General features: G+C 39.7%; 1 protein-coding gene across 5 annotated transcripts; it reads right to left on the bottom strand.

Annotated features, from left to right (window-relative positions):
* Positions 1 to 7,068: 7,068 nt before the first annotated feature.
* LOC103448004 (uncharacterized) lies at positions 7,069 to 10,923 on the bottom strand. Of its 5 annotated transcripts, XM_070808220.1 has the most exons (4): positions 10,759 to 10,895; positions 9,483 to 9,912; positions 9,256 to 9,313; positions 7,069 to 9,157 (listed from the first exon to the last, which is right to left on the bottom strand). In XM_070808220.1, exon 4 carries the CDS (start codon positions 9,121 to 9,123, stop codon positions 7,219 to 7,221), a length of 1,905 nt encoding a protein of 634 aa, XP_070664321.1. In that variant the 5' UTR covers positions 9,124 to 9,157; positions 9,256 to 9,313; positions 9,483 to 9,912; positions 10,759 to 10,895; the 3' UTR covers positions 7,069 to 7,218. The 5 variants fall into 5 exon arrangements, with proteins under 5 accessions (XP_070664321.1, XP_028944453.1, XP_028944455.1 ...); XM_029088620.2 differs by lacking the exon at positions 9,256 to 9,313 and having other exon boundaries at positions 9,480 to 9,912; positions 10,759 to 10,923; XM_029088622.2 differs by lacking the exon at positions 9,256 to 9,313 and having other exon boundaries at positions 7,069 to 9,146; positions 10,759 to 10,913.
* Between the last annotated feature and the right edge of the window lie 10,750 nt (positions 10,924 to 21,673).

Below are 21,673 nucleotides of genomic sequence, written 5' to 3'. Positions count from 1 at the left end.
AAATTACCTTTGTGGCTGCTACTCCGTTTATGGGTTAACGGGTCATGCACACTTGCACTACATGCACGCACAGTAAAATCATCATTCAGCTTATACGTCAACCCATATCAAGTCTCCTATATAATACCACATCATTAGACATTTATAAAACAAACAAAAAATATAAATTGATACAATTTCAAAACTTCGTAGTACATTTAAAAAAATTAAAACGTAGCATCGTTATATAGAAACCGAATATCTTTCTTTCATTCAATACAATCAGATAATTACACAAAGTTTGATATATATATTGTGGGCATTCTAACAGATTACACTTATGCCCTTAACCAAACTAACAATTTACAAAACAACTAAAACAAACTATAAGCAATTCTTATCAACACTTTGATGACTCTTTACACCCCCTCAAGCTGAACTTGGAAGCATCAAAAGAACCAAGAGAAAGCTTGGATTGAAGATAGAGGAATCTTTGCCGAGACAGAGACTTAGTATGAATGTCGGCCAATTGGTCTTGACTACAAACATATTGGACCTTGATAAGATGAGCAAGAACCAGCTCACGGATGTAATGATAGTCAATTTCAACGTGTTTAGTCCGGGCATGAAAAACAGGATTAGAAGCTAAAGATATTGCAGAGATATTATCACACCAGAGATGAGGAATCTGAGGTAGTTGAAAACCAATATCTCAGAAAACTTTACAGATCCATGTTATTTCAGCCGAAGTGTGAGCCAAAGACCTGTACTCAGCTTCAGTAGAGGATCGGGCAACCGTTGGCTGTTTCTTGGCACTCCAACTAATCAAATTAGAACCAAGGAAGATGCAATAGCCACTGGTGGACCTTCTGTCAAAGGTGCACCCTGCCCAATCAGCATCAGAGTATGCTGTAAGGTGCAGATTTCCGGGTTTGAACCATAAGCCATGGGTGAGAGTACCTTTTAAAAATCTGAGAATTCTTTTAGCAGCTTGAAGATGGGAATCCCTCGGAGCATGCATGAATTGACATACTTGATTCACAGCAAAAGATATATCTGGCCGAGTCCAGGTAAGATATTGCAAGGCACCAACTAAGGATCGATACTCTGTGGGATTAGACAAGAGAGAACCGGTATGATCAAGTTTGGCCGTGCCTAAGGGAGTGGAACATGGTTTAGCTCCATCCATTTTAGTCTTCTGAAGAAGGTCAAGTAAATATTTGCCTTGGTGTAAGAATATGCCTTCAGAAGACTTGTGCACCTCAAGTCCCAAAAAATAATGCAATGAGCCTAGATCTTTGACAGGAAAAACAGTGCTCAGTTTGTTGATAAAATGCTGACAGAGTGTAGCATTAGGACCAGTTACCAAAATGTCATCAACATATACAAGGATGATCACCAAGGTTGGAGCTCGTAAGACAAACAAAGAGGCATCAGAAGAAGACTGCTGAAAACCAAAAGATCTCAACACCTGAAATAATTTGTCAAACCAAGCCCTTGGAGCCTGTTTAAGACCATAAAGGGACTTTTTAAGCTTGCAGACATGATGTGGAAAAAAGGGATCAGTAAAGCCAGGAGGCTGCTGCATAAAAACATCTTCTTGTAAATCCCCATGCAAGAGGGCATTACTAATGTCTAACTGATTTAAAAACCAGTGAAACTGAGCAGCAAAAGACAACAGGATACGAATGGTAACAGGCTTGGCTACAGGACTGAAAGTTTCTTTATAATCGATGCCTGCTTGTTGGTGAAAGCCTTTGGCAACAAGGCGAGCCTTGTAGCGATCAATAGAACCATCAGGATGTTTCTTAATCCGAAAGACCCATTTACAACCAACAACATTGTGAAGAGGAGAAGAGGGTACAAGAACCCATGTCCCTGTAGATTGCAATGCATTAAACTCCTCTTGCATAGCAGTTCTCCAGTGAGCATGCTTGGAAGCTTGCAAATAAGTAGATGGGACAAAATCAAGAGAAGATGGAAGAGGATGCTTGGTTGCCGAGAAGGCCTTGGGTTTGAATATCCCTGTTTTTGACCGAGTAAGCATAGGATGAGTATTGTGCACAGTAGAAGAGACAGAAGGAACCGAGATGGGAAGACCAATGGAATCAACAGTAGGATCATGTGAGTCAATAGGGGCAGCAAGTAGATCATGTGAAGTAACAGAATCAGCATGTGAAGCAACAGAATCAGCATGTGAAGCAACAGGAGCAGCATGTGAGTCAATAGGGGCAGTATGAGCAGTGGGGGCAGTAGGAGCATGTGAGGCAATAGAGGCAGTATGTGGGACAGTAAGGCAGGCACTAGTAGTGCAGGATCGGGAAGAATGAGGGACAGTGAACTGCAAGTCAACTGAAGACACAACTGGAGATGCAGTATTAAATCGGGAAGCACTCAGGGACAATGGGTGAGAGTGATGAAATGGGAATGTAGATTCATCAAAAATAACATGACGAGATATATAGACCCTCTGTGTCAATGGATCCAAGCACCGATATCCCTTATGTTGAAGACTGTACCCCAAGAACACGCAATACTTACTTTTGCTGTCCAGTTTGGAAGTTGTATAAGGCTTAAGCCATGGAAAACAGCTGCAACCAAAGACCTTCAGCCGACAATAATCAGGGAAAGTATGAAATAATAATTCCCATGGAGACTGCATCATGCCAGAAATTGGAAGTCGATTAATCAAGTATATAGCAGTGGAAAAGGCCTCTACCCAGAAACCATGAGGCACATTAGAAGCAACCAAAAGTGTGCGAGCAGTCTCGACCAGATGACGATGTTTTCTTTCTGCACAACCATTCTGTTCAGGTGTATGCGGACAACTGAATTGATGTATAATACCATGAGTTTTGAAAAAATTCTGTAGTGCAGTGCTAGTAAATTCACCCCCTGAATCTGAACGAAACACTTTGATTTTATTGCCAAGAAGGTTTTCTACATAACTCTTGAACTGAACCAATACAGAATACACTGCAGATTTGGATTGTAAAGGAAAGAACCAACTATATTTACTATAGTCATCTACAATCAACAGATAGTATCTAGATCCACTCACTGACATAACAGGAGCTGGACCCCAGAGATCACAATGTAAAAGTTCTAAACAAGAAGAAGAAGTAGAACTAACAGAACTGAACGGCTGCTTGTGACTTTTTGCAAGAGCACAGTGAGAACAAAAGAAATCCACTGAAGCCTTTCCTGTGAGAGCAAGCTTATTTGTTGAGAGAACACGCCTGAATATTGATGAAGACGGATGACCAAGTCGACTGTGCCAAACTGAAATCGGTGCTTTGACACTTAATTAAGGCAGTAGGTGAAGTAGCAGAACGATGAGATGATTGAGATGACTGAGATGTACATTGCAGGGGATAAAAACCATCTTTAACCGGTCCCCGCAAAAGCGTCTTCCCCGTAGAACGATCCTTTACAAAGGATCCATCAGAATTAAGAGTCAAAGAACAGTAATTATCTTTGAGAAACTGATATGCAGATAGTAAATTGTGCTGCATTTGTGGTACATGAAGAACATGTTGCAGTTTAAATGTAGCAGAAGGAGTATGTAAAAACGAAGAACCAACGTTGGTAATTGTCAAACCTTTACCATCACCAATGTAGACCTTGTCTTCACCACGGTAAGGAGTAGGAGATGAAATGTTAGAGATGTCATTGGTTATGTGAGAAGTTGCACCCGAATCAATAAGCCAAGAAGGAGTGGGCTTTGATGAAAAGTGTGCACACATAGCAGCAAGTTTAGCAGGAGGAACTTTGCCAAATATATCAGGGTTCATTCGATCAAAACAGTCAATAGCCTCATGACTGTTTGATCCACATATTTGACACTGGATACCACGAGAGCCTTGAGAGTTGCCACGAAAGCCTTGATAATTGCCACGAAAATTGGTACCTTTATAATTGCCACGATGTCCACGAGCATTGCCTCTATAGTTTCCACGATGACTGCCACAGTAATTGCCGCGAGAAGACTGAGGTTGAACAGCAAAAGCTTGGTGCGGTGGCGGTGTAGGCAAAAGAGGAGGCAGCGAGTGAGCAGTAAAGGCATGGAAAGGCTCTGTGGTGTTAGAGGAAGCAGCTTTCTTCCGTCTAGTCATTGATAATTCCTTGGTGAGCAGTAAGCCATGCAATTCATCCAGAGTTGTATGGGAAAGACGAAGAAGAAGGGAATCAGTAAAAGATTCAAACTCATCAGGTAAGCCAGCCAGTGTAGCCGCAATTAGGTCACGATCTGTGACAGGAGCACCAGCCGCCATCAAGGCATCAGAGATTTCCTTGATTTGTTGAAGATAATCAGAAATTGACTGTGAACCTTTCTGAATGGATTGGAGACGAGATCGTAACTGATGAATGTGAGCATCATAGACTCCTCCAAAGCGCTGCTCAAGCTTGATCCATAGATCCCGAGACGACGAGACACCAACAGTGAAAGGAATCACTTCTTCAGACAGAGTAGAATTCAACCAGATAAGAAGGTTCTGATCTTTCTCATTCCAAATGTCAAAGTCGGGATTGATAGAGCGATCAGAAAGAAGAGGTGATGGACAGACCTCAGTACCATCAATGATGCCAAGGAGCTTATACCTGCGCAGAATTGGAGCAAATAAAGCACGCCAGGGGAGATAATTGGAGCGTTTGAGTTTAATTGGCACCATACTTCCAATGTTTTGGATCGTCAGAGAAGCATATGAAGACGAAGACATGGCAGAATTTGACGAATTAGGGTTTGGAGCTTGCACCGACTCAAGAGGAGAAGACGAATTTGACGGAGTCGCCATGGCTGATTGCAGCGAGAAAGACACCAAACAACAAGATCAAAGCGACAATCGAAGAAGAACAATGAAGAATCACAGCAAAATTCAGAGAGAAAGATCAGAAATTGGGAGCGAAAGCGAAGAGGATCGAGAGAGAGAAGGCCATGAGGCGAGACGGTCGTGATACCATATAGAAACTGAATATCTTTCTTTCATTCAATACAATCAGATAATTACACAAAGTTTGATATATATATTGTGGGCATTCTAACAGATTACACTTATGCCCTTAACCAAACTAACAATTTACAAAACAACTAAAACAAACTATAAGCAATTCTTATCAACACTTTGATGACTCTTTACGTTATGCACCAGGGGAAGGGTTTAGGGTTTTTGGTTTCTGGACCTCTTTAGATAATTCTTTCCTGAGTTTTCTATGATGTGGAGATGGAGGCTAGAGGAAAAGGTAAACCAGAGATAATTCCATGACCTTTTCTATCTCTTCTTTTTTCTTTATTCCCCATCAACCATAAATGTAAGAATTAATAGTAGTGCTTTTTCTTTTACTTGATAAAGTTGTGGCAGGTTAGGTTTAAAATCTCCCACAAATTGTTCTGATATGGTGGCCACTAGGTAAACAAACAATACACCAGATTTTTTTGAGTCGTGTTTGACTGCCTTTGTCCCACTTATTAAATCTAATCCCACTTTTTCAAACTTTTAACTGCAAATTTGTCCGCTTACAACATAACCAGCCGGTTTTGCTTTTGTTTAATTTCCACGTAAAGAAGATACTTGAGCCCTTAATTTTGGCTATTGTGTATGTGCAATGATTTGTGCCATGATTTATGCTACACCTAGGTGCCTTGGTCTAATTAACCTTGGTCAGATGTACTTGACTTGAACCCAGAAAACAATGACAAATTGATATTTGATATGGACATATTTCCCAGGCTCCTTCATTTCATATATACTTCAATTCATGTGCTTATTTTACCAGTAATCCAAAAACGTTATTTTGCATTTTTTTTGGAATACCAATAACTGTTTCATATAGGTTTCTTATTACTTCAATACATGAACGTATACGAAAAACTCAGATCAAAAGTTTAGGGCTCAATTTCGTATGTGCTTCAATTCATGTGTTTATTGCTCATTTGCATAATTATTTTGTTATGTATTTTTTTTGTTTTTCCGTTTTGTGCTATATATAGAGAAAAAAGTATGTGGAATAAGGGAGGAATAAAGATGGATGGAGGATGATGGAACTCGAAGCAATGTCAAATGTACATGGCATGACACACAAATTGAAAATTAAAGTCGAAAAGTGAGACAACTTCACCTTTAACTTTTTGTTTTTATACGATCTCATTCATTTGTCCCCACTCCCTCCAAGACCCTCTCATCCTTCTTCATCCTCATTTCCCTCACATATATTTTTCTCCATCTCTACCATAAAAAATAAAAACTGAAACTTAAAAAAGAAATTGTGTCTCTTATTACTACAGTCTACTGCTATTCCCCTTGACTTGTAAGTGAGAAGTTTTAGGTTCAATTCTCGCAAAAGGCAAATTTGAACCACATTATTACTAGCCCATTGTACCAACTGAAGGCATACTTGATACACTAGCTCAATCAGTTCCTATTGTACCAACTGAAGGCATACTTTGAAAGCAGATGAGAATATAAAAGAGAACAATAGGAAATTGTCCGGATTTAAGGATTCTGGGAAATTGGACTTAACGGCCCACTAGCCAATCAAGAAATCATGGGCCCACTAGCCAATCAAGAAATCATGGCCCCACTAGAAATTGGTCCAGGCCTACATCAATACATTTCTTTTTGAGTTCTATAGCCAGAAATAAACAGAAAACAACTATTTTTGGTTTAATTAAATTAATTTCGCTTACCCTTTTTGCTTTCTGCACATTCATGTTTATTTTACCTTTAATTATTTTTTGATTTGTTCAAGAATAAGATATAGGTGTGCAAAGAGAGGACTTATATGGCACAAGTACACCGTCAATATAGCATCATGTGCCAATAATACAAGCGGACATGTGAAGAGATACTAACAAATGTCTTTTTATTATTGGCACCGAACATTCCCGGTGCACCCATTCCATACAAATTCTCCTCGTGCAAAGGGAGAAAGTGTGGAAATCTATTTCCTTTAAATAAATAAAAAACAAAGTGCATCCCAGATCAAAGAAAAGTTTAGTTTAGCTAAGCTTGTCACCGATATCAATACATTTGTTATATATAACACTTTTAGTTACTAAATAAAATAATTAAAAAAAAAACATATTAGGTCTTTGAGCAATTTCAAATATTGCATTATAACAGCTGAAGAACTCTTTGCAAAATGTCACCCTAATCACAAATTGCCCACAAAAGAAAAAACTCCGACCATAACTTTATGCAGTCCTTAGTTACAATATTTTGAGCATAAAAGTAACAAAGACTAACAGATTTCGTCATGAATACTTACAGTCACCTTTGTTTGATCAAGATGAGCACCATCCCATGTCTTCGCTCCAGACGACGCGCATAAACTTACATGTTTCTGGCCAGATAACGAGTTTGAGATATTTCTTTGGCTATCAAGTCTAAGATTGTTTCTCACAAAAACAAGATCCTCCACTCTATCCACTCCCCATCGGTTGGATATTTCGTGACCAGGAAACTCATATTCTTGCCATATCTTTTGACACATTGCAATGCTTGAAACCTGACTCAAAATTTTTACAGCTAGTGTCTGTAAGTTCGGTGTCTCAAATCCAAAGTTCTCCCACCATGCAACTGGGTCCATTTTATCCCTACAATCCACAGCATCTTCATCTCCGAAGGAGCCCTTCAGTCGCCAGTAAGAGCTGAGCTGCTCTCTTAGCACCAGCCTGTTTGCACTTTCCAGTTCATATCTTTCTAGGGTGGCTTTCCAACCTCTCATGACAATTTTATCTTTGGTTGGACCTTTCCCAAAATGTCTAGGGTTCAGTATGTAACCAGCAGCATGAAGTGGAGAAAATAATGCATCCCATCTGTTCTCTATCAGCTCTTCCAACTGATTCTGTATGCCATAATCAATATCCTTACATTTGACGGCTTCAACAGCCTGAAACCGCCAGTCACAAACATCACCCATGACAAGTTTATCAATATCCAGTGTAGGAAGCAATCTTACAAATGGCTCGTATACTTGCAACAACAGATGTGCGCTGCTCCAGAAGTCATCCCCTAAAATGGCAGCTTCAATACTTAAAATGTCATCTGATGCACTAATCTTCCATTGCTTCCAACCTTCGCTGACAACCAATTCTTGAAGTTGTTGCTTTAGCTCAAAAATCCTCTGAACAATGCAGAAAGAAGGTGCAAACTTCACAGAAAGTGGATCAACACTTCCCTTCAAATTTTGACTGAACCTACATGGAGAAAAGTGCTGATATGTGGTAATGCATTGCTCAATTTCCTTAGCACAGTAGACAACGGGTTTTAGGGAGTCCATTTCAGCTATTTCTCCCATCAACATGCATATAGAGTGTGAAGTACACGGAGACAAAAAAATCTGAGGAAACTTTGACAACACATCTGAATCAGATAATTTGCTAGCATTGCCTAGATGAGAGATTATCTGAAACACATTTCCGGGCCCGAATTCCATAACAGTATCATCAAGAACACCTGCAAATACATTCTCTGCCCCATCAACATCATCTATATCTACTGCTTTTAAAAACATAAGACCTCTTGGATTGGAGATGAATATATTAATGCGGAAGCAGCCAAGCATACTTTCTAAGCAACCAAAACACAATATTGAGGATCCAATGTGAGGCCAGGACTCCCTAACTAGAGCCAAAGATCTTTCTATCCTTCCCTTTTCTCTAGTTAGGAAAGAATCAGAAAGCTCATCAACTGACAGGGGTTTGTATCCAGGGCCAAAAGTAGAAATTGCTTTAGCCATGTCATGAAAGTAAGGAGAGTTGACAGCATTGAGATTCAATCCATGAACATAAAAGAATCTGGCTACTATTTCATCTATATCTTCTTTAGTGGCACAGGTAAGACTTGGCCGTGATGTCTGAATGCGCTTGCTAGGCTTTGTACATCCAGAAGATTTTTTCTTCTTGTGAGCTATGCGCTCTTCCTCTAAAGTCTGAAAGGATTCTCTTAAATACCTGTCTATTGCTGGGCAGCTTTTGACCCCAACACCGGAGAACCCAAGTAGGTGGGCTCTAACACGAGAATAAGATCCATTATAACGTATGTTACAGTGGTTGCATTTCCACCTTTTGGTACCACTTCCTTTGTCAAACCTGCCAAACACAGTAACATGCTTCCATCCCCACTTATCAGATTCTGATGGCATATTTCAAGCCTCATTAGTGATTACTGCATACAACCTGTGAGGGGAAACAAATGATTTAGTAAATAACCATGGAGAATATTATACATGAAGCCAAGACAAACAGAACAAGAACTCAAAGATTTTCTCAAGTACCCATTATTTATGAACGACGCCAAATTCCATAATGATAAAGGTCATGCCATTATCAAGGCTACAAGAAGAAATGAAAAGATAGAAAAAAAGTATTTAACACCCACATAAATATGTTAGCATGCGGTGAATCTCATTTTTATTCTTAAAAAACATTGTTGTATAAAAGTACAATTCCAGTACAAGTCGGAATTGACCCTAGTGACCATTTGAACAAAAGAACTAACCACCTTCGGAGCTTTCCAAGATGATGAGCCTTTCAAGATATTGAATCTGGTTGTATATCCTTCAACTGTTCAACCTTAAAGTTATAGGGCATGCACCAGATGTTGAGAGTAAACTCTCCAATATTTAGGGTTATCTCCTTGAACTTTAACGATCCACACTTCAACATTGAAACGAACCATTCTCTGTAACTCTTCTCGTAACTAGTCAATGTGACTGAGGCTAGTAAGCTTGTCCCAAGGTCAGCTTCATCTCTTCTCTCCTTAATCTACTGCCCATACTTGACCTTCTACTGCATCCAAGATAATTCTAAAGCACAGAAAGAAATGTGAATCCCCAAAACATGCTAGAGCTTGTAACAAGGCTCGCTAGAGAACAATGTCTGCAGTTCTCCCTCCCTTGTATATGGCATGAACAATATCAAGCAGATCCGACCTGAAGAAAAATAGACATTGGGTTCTGTAAGCAATTGCGAAAAACAAAAAACCCTTGAAGAACAAAGGTTTGATTCTCTTAAAGTATCCCATTCAATCTTTCTCCTAAGTATCAGTGTGCAAATCGTAGAGATACAAGAGCTACAAGTGCTGCAACGTGCCTGCTTATTCGAACATTCACCATCCCAATACGCGCTATCACATAGATAGACAACAACAAAATCCAGCAACTGAAGCAGGATAGGATGTCCATGATATGTCGATAAGTATTCTCATGATGCATAACCTCAATTGCTCCGACAACAAAAGTTGTTCAAACGCAATGCTACCTGTTCGTATACATAATCCTGACCCACCCATGAACTAAGTCTTGTAACATTCAAAGTTTTCTTCTCATTACTCAACAGAAAAAATAAAATAAAAATCATTTACGAGTACGAGCATCCAAATCATCAATTTATACTTTAACACTTCAGTTTTCCAATGATCTTTCAACTAAACAAAATCTAATTCTCACTTTACAAGTAAAACTGAATCCAATCCCATTCACTCTCCACTCTCCACTCTCCACTCTCCACTATGTTTTGTTGTGCTATAAAATCAGCTTAGGAAGCAATTAAATCATAAATTACAATTAACAGAACCAAAAAAATAAAAATTGAATCAAACATAAAATCTTTACAATAAATCACCAAAAAATAAAAAATAAAAAAAAATTGCTGGAATGAAATATGATATTTTTCCTTCTTCCAAAAAAAAAAAGAAAAAGAAAAATGGTATTTTTCAGTTCTAATTGAATTATCAGTTGATAAATAATGAGAAGTGAAAGGATTGTTGTTTACTTTACCTGAAATCGTAAAGTGGCTTTTTACATTTTTGGCGCGGGTGATTCGAATTTATCGAAACCTGGCGTTTCTTTCTTAGGGTTTCTGGGGAAAGTCGAAACCCGTTTAAGCGCAAACAAAATGCAATCCGTTTCTTAGTCTTTGCCGTTTCTTTTTCTCTTTTTTGTTGTTGCTAAATCTCACTTTTGGCACTCTATTTCACTCCGAATTCCACTTTAGTCCCTATCGTTTTGATTAAAAGAACCTTATAGTTTACCAAATATTACATTCACTACTCGATTTTTTTTTTAAAAACAATTCTTTGTAAACATTCAAGTGGATCATAAAAAATACACTTTTAAGTACTTCCTACGAGAAACACATATCTGGTATTTTTTTCAAAAAGCATTTAAAGTGCTTTTAGAACCCAAACTTATTTTCACTAAAAACACTTGCAGTCTTTTTAAAAGCATTTCTAAACCAGGCTTCACTCTTGAGATTTCTATTCAAGCGTCACCTTGATATTACCCACCATTCTAAGCTCACACTGCACTATAGTTCAAATTTTCATATTTTATAAGAACACCAGGTTTTTCTCCCAAAAATACCTCAACTTACAATCGCACCCACACACCACTAATGACATCTCTAAGGGGTGGTTTGGGAGTGAGGTGCTTAAAAAAAAGCACCCATGAAAAAAAGCTGTGAGGGTTTTAGGTGTTTGGTAAACTAAAAAAAAATGGCTAATTTTGGAAGCTGTTGTGAGAATAAGCTGAAATCAAAGGAAAAAGCTGAAGCTACTATTTGCAGCTTTGGAAAACTGGCTTTTTTTTCAAAGCACATGGATCTACAATGCTCCTTTAATGAAAAGACCCACTATGAGATTTTTTTTTTTCAAAAGCACTTTTACAAAGAAGTTTACCAAACACTCTGCTGATTTATTTCATAGCCGCTTATTTTCACAACAACTTTTTTTCAAAGCACAGCAATACCAAACCAGCCCTAAGTTTCCTCTGCCATCGCCAAGACAGCCTCGACGGGCACCCACCCCAACCGCCTTTCCATGGTCGCTCTCCTCTCTACCAACCAGTTACCAAACCAAGCCTCATTTCTCACATCATCTTTAGACCGAAGGAAGCTTAAACAATCACATTCCTTACAAAATTAGGACTACTACAGTTATATATTAAACAAATGAAAAGTCGACTCTTCTCTTCCGATAGACAATTCATACATTAAATACAAGCAAATTTAACATGTAAGAAACACAAATTAGGTTAACTAAGCCAACTTGCTATGACACCAGAAAGTATCTAAAGTTCCACAGTAAAGCTAATTGATAATATAATGAGTTGAGTCATATAAATGTTTTGAAATGGCTAGCAATAAAAAATGCATCTAACTGTGTTTTTGACAAAAATATGTTAAACAGATTCTAAGTCAGAGGTGTTTTTTTATTTTTTATTTTTTATTAGAAAAAAAGCACCTTAACTCCTACAACTTTTTCCAAATAACACTTTAAAAAATCATAATATATTTGTTATAAACATTTAGATAAACTAATTTTTGTTATACAATATATTTTGATATACTTTGTCTTCTTCATTTAGGTACATTAAAATCAATATAATACTTTTAGGTGCATATATTTAGGTACACACATTTTAGTAGATACATTTCGATTCAAACATTTCGATACATTAATTCTTTTTTTTTTCTATGGAATACGATAGCTTTTATTTCATAAACTCAAGGGGGTAACATATCTTGATTGAGTACGTCTCGAGTAGCATCTGGAGGTTCCTCAAACCAAACTGCATCAGAACGATTACTTAAACTTAACTTAGCGAGGCAATGTGCCACTCCATTACAAGAGCGAGGAAAATACAAAATTGAACACCCACGGAACTGGGATGCCAACTCTTTAACAGCAGCTATAATAAAGCCAATACTGGAGAAATCAACTAAATCTCCATTGCAAGCATTCACTGCTTCGAGCGAGTCAATCTCCACTTGCAGCTTGGTGTAACCCACCCTTCTAGCGAGCAACAAGCCTTCTCGAAGTGCCAAAAGCTCTACCTATATTGAAGAGGTGGCTCCTTGAAAGCACCTGTTGCCATAAAAACCCATGTCGCACCTTGAATCACCCCCCCCCCCCCCCCCCCCCCGGCTCTTTCAACGCAATCCTCCACCCTAATAGCTCCACCCATATTTAATTTAAACCAACCATCGCTAAGTGCTAACCAATGTTGTTGTTTAGGAAGCTTTGTATGAAGAGGTTGCAAATTGGCCAGATGGAATTCCTGCAGCCACTCAAGTGTTTGCTGCAACAAAATAGTAGGGTCAATAAGCTGCCTCTCCCATACCAAGCTATTCTGATCTGTCCACAACGTCTACGAAAGTATCAAAACAGCTTCAAACTTCACTTGGGTATCCTCCAGCATATGGGTCAACCATTCCTTAACTAGTTCGTGGTAATTTAGCCCTACTCCAACACCTAAGGAAGCAGGAGCCCATAGTGCTAGGGAAAATCTACAATCCCGCAGAACATGGTTGCCAGTTTCGTGTGCATTATCACAACGCAGACAAGACTCATCCACCCTCACACCTTAATTAAATTGGATATGGTTGGAAGAATATCACAGCAGATACGCCACTCACAAACCTTGACCTTTAGCGGAACACGAGCTCTCCAAATAACTTGCTAGAGTTCGCGGTAAGCACTCTCAGCCGTCGACAACGATGATGCCTGTAGTGCTAGTGGTGTGCAACACGATTATGCCACCTTGTAGGCATTTTTCACAAAAAAACTCCCTTATTATCATAGTGCCACATTAAACGATGAGGCTACCTACGATAACTAAGTGGAATAGAGCATAAATGTCGGACCTCTTCCTCGGTAAAAAAACTGGTGCAAAAGATCACTTTGGGAGGGAGAGGGGCATGTGTAAGGATCTGAAAGAATTTGGCCGAGGAATCCAACGGTCCTTCCATATCTAAATGGACTCGCCATCACCAATAGCCCAACGTGAACCACCTTCTAACATGAAACACGCCTTCACAATGCTTTTCTAAGACTATGATGCCGCAGAAGGTGCATCAACATTCCAAAACGAATCTTCAGGGAAGTACTTTGCCTTCAACACATGAGCAACAAGTGTGTTGGTTGCTGCATAGTGCGCCAGCCTTGTTTTGCCAGGAGCGCTAGATTAAACACATAGAGGTCGCGAAAACCTAGTTGCCCATCTTGCTTCGGTTTACACATTATTTCCTAAGACATCCAATGTATTTTTTTCGAGCTTCAATGTCACTACATCATCAAAAACGTGCCATTAATTGTTGAAGTTCTTCACAAAACGACTTTGGTAGCAAGAAACTTTTCATGGCATAAGCCAGTAAGGCTTGAGTAACAAACTTTATAAGCAACTCTCGTCCCGCACTACTTAGACGTTTGCATTTCCACCCATTAAGCCTCTTGGTAACTCTTCCTTTGATGAACGAGAATGTTTGCTTCTTGTTTCGCCCCACAAAGGTAGGAAGCCTCGATTAATCCCTAAGAACGAGAGTAGTAGTACTTGTAACTCTACCACCACATTAGCACTAAACGCAACACTGCTTTTTTTTAAATTAATAGCCTGACCCAATGCTTGAGAATAAATATTCAAAATGTGTTGGATCACCCTACATCCATCATGGCTTGCGAAAAAAAAGAAGCTATCATCCGCAAACAGCAAATGGTGCAGACTTGGGGTAGTTTTTGCAATACGAATCCCATTAAGCATCCCTTCCCTCTATTTCCGCATAATTAAAGCTAACAAACCTTACACACAAAGAAGGAATAGATATGGCGAGAGAGGGTCATCCTATCTCAACCCCCGTGAAGGCACAAGATATCTTTTCGCTTATCCGTTCACCATAAAAGAATAAGACACCAACGACATACATGTCATAATGAGTCGGACCCAAGCATTTCCAAATCCCAACTGTTTAAGTACGGCCTCCAAAAACCCCACTTCACTGGATTATACACCTTATTGAGGTCCAACTTAAGAGATAAAAAGCCTTCTGTACCACCTTTCTTATTATGTAAGAAATGCCCAACCTCGGCAGCCAAGAGAAAGTTATTTGAAATAAGCCTACCATAAACCTTTACAAGCAACTCTCGTCCCGCACTACTTAGACGCTTGCCTTTCCACCTATTAAGCCTCTTGGTAATTCTTCCTTTGATGAATGAGAATGTTTGCTTCTTGTTCCGCCCCACAGAGGTAGGAAGGCTGAAGTAACGATCATGTCTCTCAACTCGATTAACCCCTAAAAACGAGGCTAGTTGTACTTGTAACTCTATTGCTACATTACCATTGAACGCAATACTGCTTTTTTGAAAATTAATAGCCTGACTTGATGCTTGAGAATAAATATCCAGAATGTGTTGGATCACCCCATAGTCCTCCACCGTGGCTCATGAAAAAAAGAAGCTATCGTCCGCAAACAGCAAATGGTGCAGACATGGGACAGTTTCTGCAATACGAATAGCATGAAGCACTATTTCCTTCTCTTTTCTCATAATAAAAACGAGCAAACCTTCCACACAAAGACGAAATATATATGGTGAGAGAGGGTCGCCCTGTCTTAAACTCTGCGAATGCAAAAGATATCATTTCGCTTCTCCGTTCACCATACAAGAATACGTCACTGACGATACACATGTCATAATGAGCCGGACCTAAGCATTCGAAAATCCCAACCGTTTAAGTACGGCCTCCAAAAACCCCACTTCACTCAATCATATGCCTTACTGAGGCCCAATGTAAGAGTTAAGAAACCTACCCTACCACCTCTCTTCAATATAATACATTTTGATACATACGTTTTAGTACTAACATTTTGGTGCATACATTTTGGTACACACATTTAGTTACATTAATTCAATATATTACATTTCAATACAAACGTTTCAGTACAACATTTAGGTACATTAATTAAGTCTTTCAAGTTTAAAGAATGTTAAATAAAATTTATAAGTTAAGAAAACTTTTTTTGGTCAAAAAATAAATTAATATGTGTATATTAATAAGGGAGCTTTCATGAAAAGGGTTTAGGCTAAGTTTGCCATGCTATAACTTTATTTAATGAAAAAAAACTTAAATTTTAATGAAAAACCCTTAAATTTTAATAAAGAGGACAAAAGAACTTAATTTTTAATTAAAAGAACACAATTTTAATATATAAAAAATTAGAAATAAAACCTGACTCACGGACACTGTTTATGAAACTAAACAGTACTTTATGAATTTTTGGATTCAACTAAAACAGCTGGCCAGTCCTCGTGAGGGGGGTTTAGCATATGCATCAAGGTGTTAGGGTTAGGGTTTTCTACGTGTGACGGCGTTGGCTGTTGTGTGGTGATATGTAGGTTGGAGAGGCAGGTTGTGATTGGATTCATGGTGGCTGGTTGTGTAGTTTGTTTTGTAGGCGTTCTATGAGTGGCTAAACCTGTGATTTTAGGGCTTGCAATAGAGCGATCAAGCATGTAGAATATGGAGGTGTTAACAACAAAGTTTGGTACGGGTTTATCTTTATCAGAGAAGGAAAATATGAGGGATTAAGATTAGGAAGAAGGCAGTTGAGGGCGCTTTGCTGGGTTTTCAATATAGTGTAGTTGCAGAAGTTTTTACGTGGAATGATGTCAATAACAACATATTCATTGATCAATTTACTAATCTATAGAGATGAAGGGATGGGGTGTCAATTAGGGCATTGGGTGGGGCAAGATTTATGGCTTGCTTTGTCGGACGACGGGATATGAGTCATGTACTGGAGGCAAAGAAGCTGTGGCTGTTTAGGGATGATTTAGTGCTTGTTGTCGATGAGGCTCGCCATAGTCGTTGGGCTAAACCCCTCTACTTGGTCTCTATGTGGGTGCAATTGCATAACGTACCTTCTTTTAATATGACGGAGGTTGTTGCTTCGGCAATTGGAGGGTTTATTAGTACGGTGCTCAGGGTGGACAAAGATGATGGGCAAAACTGCATTGGAAGATTTTTGTGGGTGAAGATCTCTTTTGATGTCCGTGAACCAATTATGAAGGGTGCCAATGTCGACTTTCCAGATGATGGCAGTATATGGGTGGACTTTCGTTATTAGGGGTTGCCTAGTTATTGTCTTATTTGTGGTAAGATGGGGCATGTCACGAGATGATGTGGGGATGGCAATGTTGGAGAGGAAGCTTTGGAGGATACTATGGAAACGTTATATGCATTTAAAGGGCTAGATATAGAGTTTGACTTGAGAGGGAATGTGTTTTTTTAATAAAAGTGAAGTGTAAAGAGGAACAAGGGGGAGGACGGGCTCATCTTCTTCATCAAACTGGCGGAGACAAGGGGGTTCTGAAGAACGAAGGCATGTTCAGGAGGATGAAGAAAAGGAACGGAAATGGAGGGAAAGAGATAGAGCGTTTGATACGGGTCTTATTGGCCCGAGATGGCTTATTGATAAGGCTGCAAGGTTGATAGTGTTGAATAATCCGCCGGATAAAGATGTCGGGAATTGGGGAAGTAGTGAGGTTTTGCAACCAGGCAATACCTTTGATCTTAATATACCTATTGATGTGGAACAGGAGGATAATCATGGTGGAATCCCTAATGGGGATGTGATGGGTGGCAAGGTGAGAGGAGGACAGATGTCTCAAGATTTGGATCCCTTTAACCTAGTTCCCATAATTAAGGCTGTTTCAAAAGATGGGGTTAAACAAGGTCGTAAGGATGGCAATGAAGGCTTGGAAACATTTGACTGAGTTGCACCGTGTGACAAAGCACCAGAGTTTTGAGTTGGACTAAGCGAAGGCCACTTGCGAGGTCTCCGCGTTCATAAGGAAAATCATATGTTGGAACTGTCAGGGTATCGAAGGGACTTGACAGTTGACGATCTCATGGAGCAGAATAGGTTCTACTCCCCCAAGGTGGTGGCGTTATTGGAGACCAAAAACCATAGTAGAAGGTACTGTTATTTAAAGCGACGACTCAGAATGTCATGTATGCATGCAATCAAGCTAAGGGGAATTGTAGGTGGTATGTGTCGATTTTGGGGAGATGCTAAGGATGTTGTATTGGTTTAAGTATGGAGATTTTTTCATTGAGGTTTTAGTTGAGGATGGGATACGGCAATGTAGGTGGCGACTTATGGTTGTGTATGCAAATACCAATGATCATAAAAGAGCACAATAGTTTGGTGTGCTAATGGACCAAATAAATAGTTACTCGGAAACATGCATCATGATGGGGGACTTCAATGGCTTATTGTATGAGTTAGAGAAGGAAGGGGGCAATGTGCGTACAACTACTAGTATGCGGACCTTCAGGAATTTTGTTACACAAACACAGTTGTTAAATTTGGGTTTTGAAGGTTATCCGTATATATGGAGGAATAGGCGTGATGATGGTTTTATTCAAGAAAGGATTGATCGTGCTTTTGCAACAAATGAATGGATACAAAGTTATTAGCAAGCGGTAGTTAAACATGTGGTACTTGAAGCGTCTGACCATGCAATGCTTATACTGTCAACAGAGGTGGACCAACCTAAGCAGAATAAGAGATTCTTGTATAACCCATGATGGAACCAGGAGGATCAATATGCTGAAGTGGTACGTTTATATTGGGGTAGTGGGATTGGTGATGCCCCGGACCATAACCTGGTGGCTAACTTAAAACGTGTTAAACATGGATTAGTGATGTGGAGGAAAAAGGCGGATCGTAATGAGCAAAAGGAGATTTTTCGTTTGAAAGAGATCCTTCGTGAGAAGTACCAAAGGCAGGTGTTTGATGGCTAACGAATCCGTGAGTTAGAGGTAGAGCTTACATGAGCAGTTAGGATGGAAGAGGTTTATTGGCGTACAAAGTCAAGAATGCAATGGTTACAAGAGGGTGATAAAAATACTAGATTTTTTCATGCACAAACATTGAAACGAAAACGAAGGAATGATATTTGTAGGTTGGAGGAGGTAGATGGTACTTGGTGTACTGATGTGCAACGAATGCGTGGTATTGTTGTGGGGTATTTTCAGGTATTATTCACCACGGATCAACCTGCAAATGTTATAGAGATCATGCCATGGGTGCCAAATAAGGTTGGTCATCTGGAGAATAGGGTTTTGACTGCTTAGGTTACGGATGTGGAAATTGAAAATGCTCTTCATCAAATGCATCCAACGAAATCTCCGGATCCTGATGGATTTAATGCAGGGTTTTTCCATCATCATTAGGAAACAGTGGGAGGAGTGGTTATGGGTATGGTTAAATCCTTCTTTCAATCATGACTGATGCTAAAAGAGTTGAATCATACTAATATTGTGCTTATTCCCAAGGTGGATAATCCAAGGAAGATGTCTTAATAGGCCGATATCGTTATGTAATGTGGTGTATATGATTATTTCAAAGGTGCTAACGAACCGGCTAAAGTGAGTTCTTCCCAAGGTGATAAGCCAAAATCAATTGGCGTTTGTGGCGGGAAGGCAAATTTCTGATAACATTTTGGTGGTTCATGAGCTATTACATTCGATGAGACATGACAATGATGAAGGTACTAATTTTATGGCACTTAAATTGGACATGGCTAAAGCTTATGATAGAGTTGAATGGTCGTTTTTGAATGCGATGTTGCTGAAGTTGGGTTTTGATGATTTCTTTTATCAATGGGTGATAGAGTGTGTGCAAACAGTGTCGTATCGTGTGGTAATTAATGGTGAGGCCACAGGTTATATTACACCGAGTAGAGGTCTTTGACAAGGAGACCCAATGTCTCCGTTCTTGTTCCTTATTTGTGCCAAGGGTTTCTCATCCTTAATTCACAATGAGGAAATGCTTGATCGTATAAGAGGAATCACGGTAAACCCCTTTGTCGAGCCCATTTCCCATGTCTTCTTTGTGGATGACTCGGTTCTTTTTTGCTGGGTTATAGAGACAGAGGCTAGGAATGTCAAGGGGTTGTTGCATCAATATGCCGAAAGATCAGGCCAGTTCGTTAATATGGAGAAAAGATCGGTGCATTTTAGTGAGGGATGCTTTCAGACTATGAAAGACTTGTTATCACATGAGTTGGGTATTCGACACCAGGAAGGCTTTGGGAAGTATTTAGACATCCAAGCGGATTTTGGGGCGTGTTCAAAGATGTACGGAAAAGATTGGATGAAAGGATTATTAGGTGGGCAAAGCAGTTTTTGTCGGTCGTTGGGAATGAGATACTAATTAAAAGTGTAGCATATGCGTTACCTATTTATACAATGTCGTGCTTCCAACTCCCAATACAGTTGGTGAAGGAAATTGAGCAGGTTATTGCTCGATTTTGTTGGCATGATCAAAAGACTAATAAGGGTGTACACTGAGTGACTTGGAGTAAGGTTGCAAAGAAAAAGTTAGTAGGAGGGCTTGGGTTTAAGGAAATCATCGCATTTAATTTAGCCATGCTTGCTAAATTAGGGTGGCGGGTGATTTGCAATCCGAAGTCAATGCTGGCTAAACTGCTCCAGGCTAAATATGATCCTTCTTCATCATTTCTTGATGCGTCGGTGGGTAGGGGAACATCGTGGGGATGGAAAAGAATATTGCAGGGAAGGAAAGTATTGAAGGTAGGTATTCGATGGAGGGGGAGAGATGGTAGAAATGTTCGTATTTTATCGGATCTTTGGTTGCCTACACCAAGAACATTCAAACCTTCGTCGAGACACATTTATATGCCTATTTAGGTGTCTGACATTGTAACCCCTGATGCGAAATGGGATAGGGCAACAATATAAAGGTGTTTTTGTCCAGAGGAAGCTGGTATTATCCTTTTCATGTCGTTTAACCAACATGGTTGTCCTGATCGCCTTATTTGGCATTATACTTGTAATGGGATGTATTCAGTTTAAATCAGGGTATCTAGTTCTCAAGAGATGAATAGGAATGGAGAGTTGGGGCGGAAAGGTGTTGTGCAGTCAAGTATGGAAGATACCAAGGATTAGACGTGGCGGGAATTATGGCGTTTGGGGGTTCCTCCCAAGCTTTGCCACTTTATTTAGAGGCGGTGTAGAAACATCTTGGCAGTACGTACCAATTTACAAAGACGAGGTATTAGATTAGAGACTAGTTGCCCATTAGGTGATGAAGAGGTGGAAATATAGGTACACTTATTTTTCCGTTGTCCGTTTATGCGGGTATTTTGGTTAAATTCCCTGCTTTAATTAGATGTAATGAGGGTAGAGGGTGGAGATTTTTTGGAGTGCTGGAAGTGGATTTGTAAAAAATATGGTGAGGCGAAGGAAACGGAAAAACTCATGCGGTGGGTGATATGTGGATTGTGGCGGATTTGGAAGTGTCGAAATAGTGCAGTGTTTGAGAAAATGTTAATCACACCGACTGAAGCATTGGAGCTTCTAAGCCAGCAGGTGCAGGAGATTGCTGACAGTGGAGGGAAGGTTGTGTAGCAACACGGTGACAGGCAACGCCTTGAGGGTGAGTTTCAGGTCCGGTCGATGAAGCCACCTTTTCGTACTATCAAGGTGAATTGTGATAGGGCTTGGTGTAAGCAAACGAGTGTGGGGGGTTGTGGGCCAGGGACTTTGCCGGAATCCTACAAGTCGGCGGTGGTATGGGAGGTATAATTTGTGGTTCCAGTTTGATGGCGAAAGCAATGAGAGTGGCATTGATGGCTTGTGTGGAGTTAGGATTCGAGTTGGTTTAGTTAAAGACAGACTCGAAGGTTTTGGTGGAAATGCTTACTGGGGTTTTGGCCCCGGAGGCAGATCTGGAGGGTATCTTATGGGATATGAATTATATTTGACAACAATTGAGTTCAGTAGAGTTTTTGTTTACTCCTCGTGCCTGTAATGGGGCTGCGCATCAAGTGGCTTCGTATGCCATGCGTGTGGGGGGTTCTCATATGTGGGTTCATTTTGAACCAGAGTG

The sequence above is a fragment of the Malus domestica genome, chromosome 11, assembly GCF_042453785.1.
Source record: "Malus domestica chromosome 11, GDT2T_hap1".
Classification (NCBI taxonomy): domain Eukaryota; kingdom Viridiplantae; phylum Streptophyta; class Magnoliopsida; order Rosales; family Rosaceae; genus Malus; species Malus domestica.
Note: the sequence above shows the minus strand (reverse complement) of the source record. Positions and strands in the feature narration are given on the sequence as shown.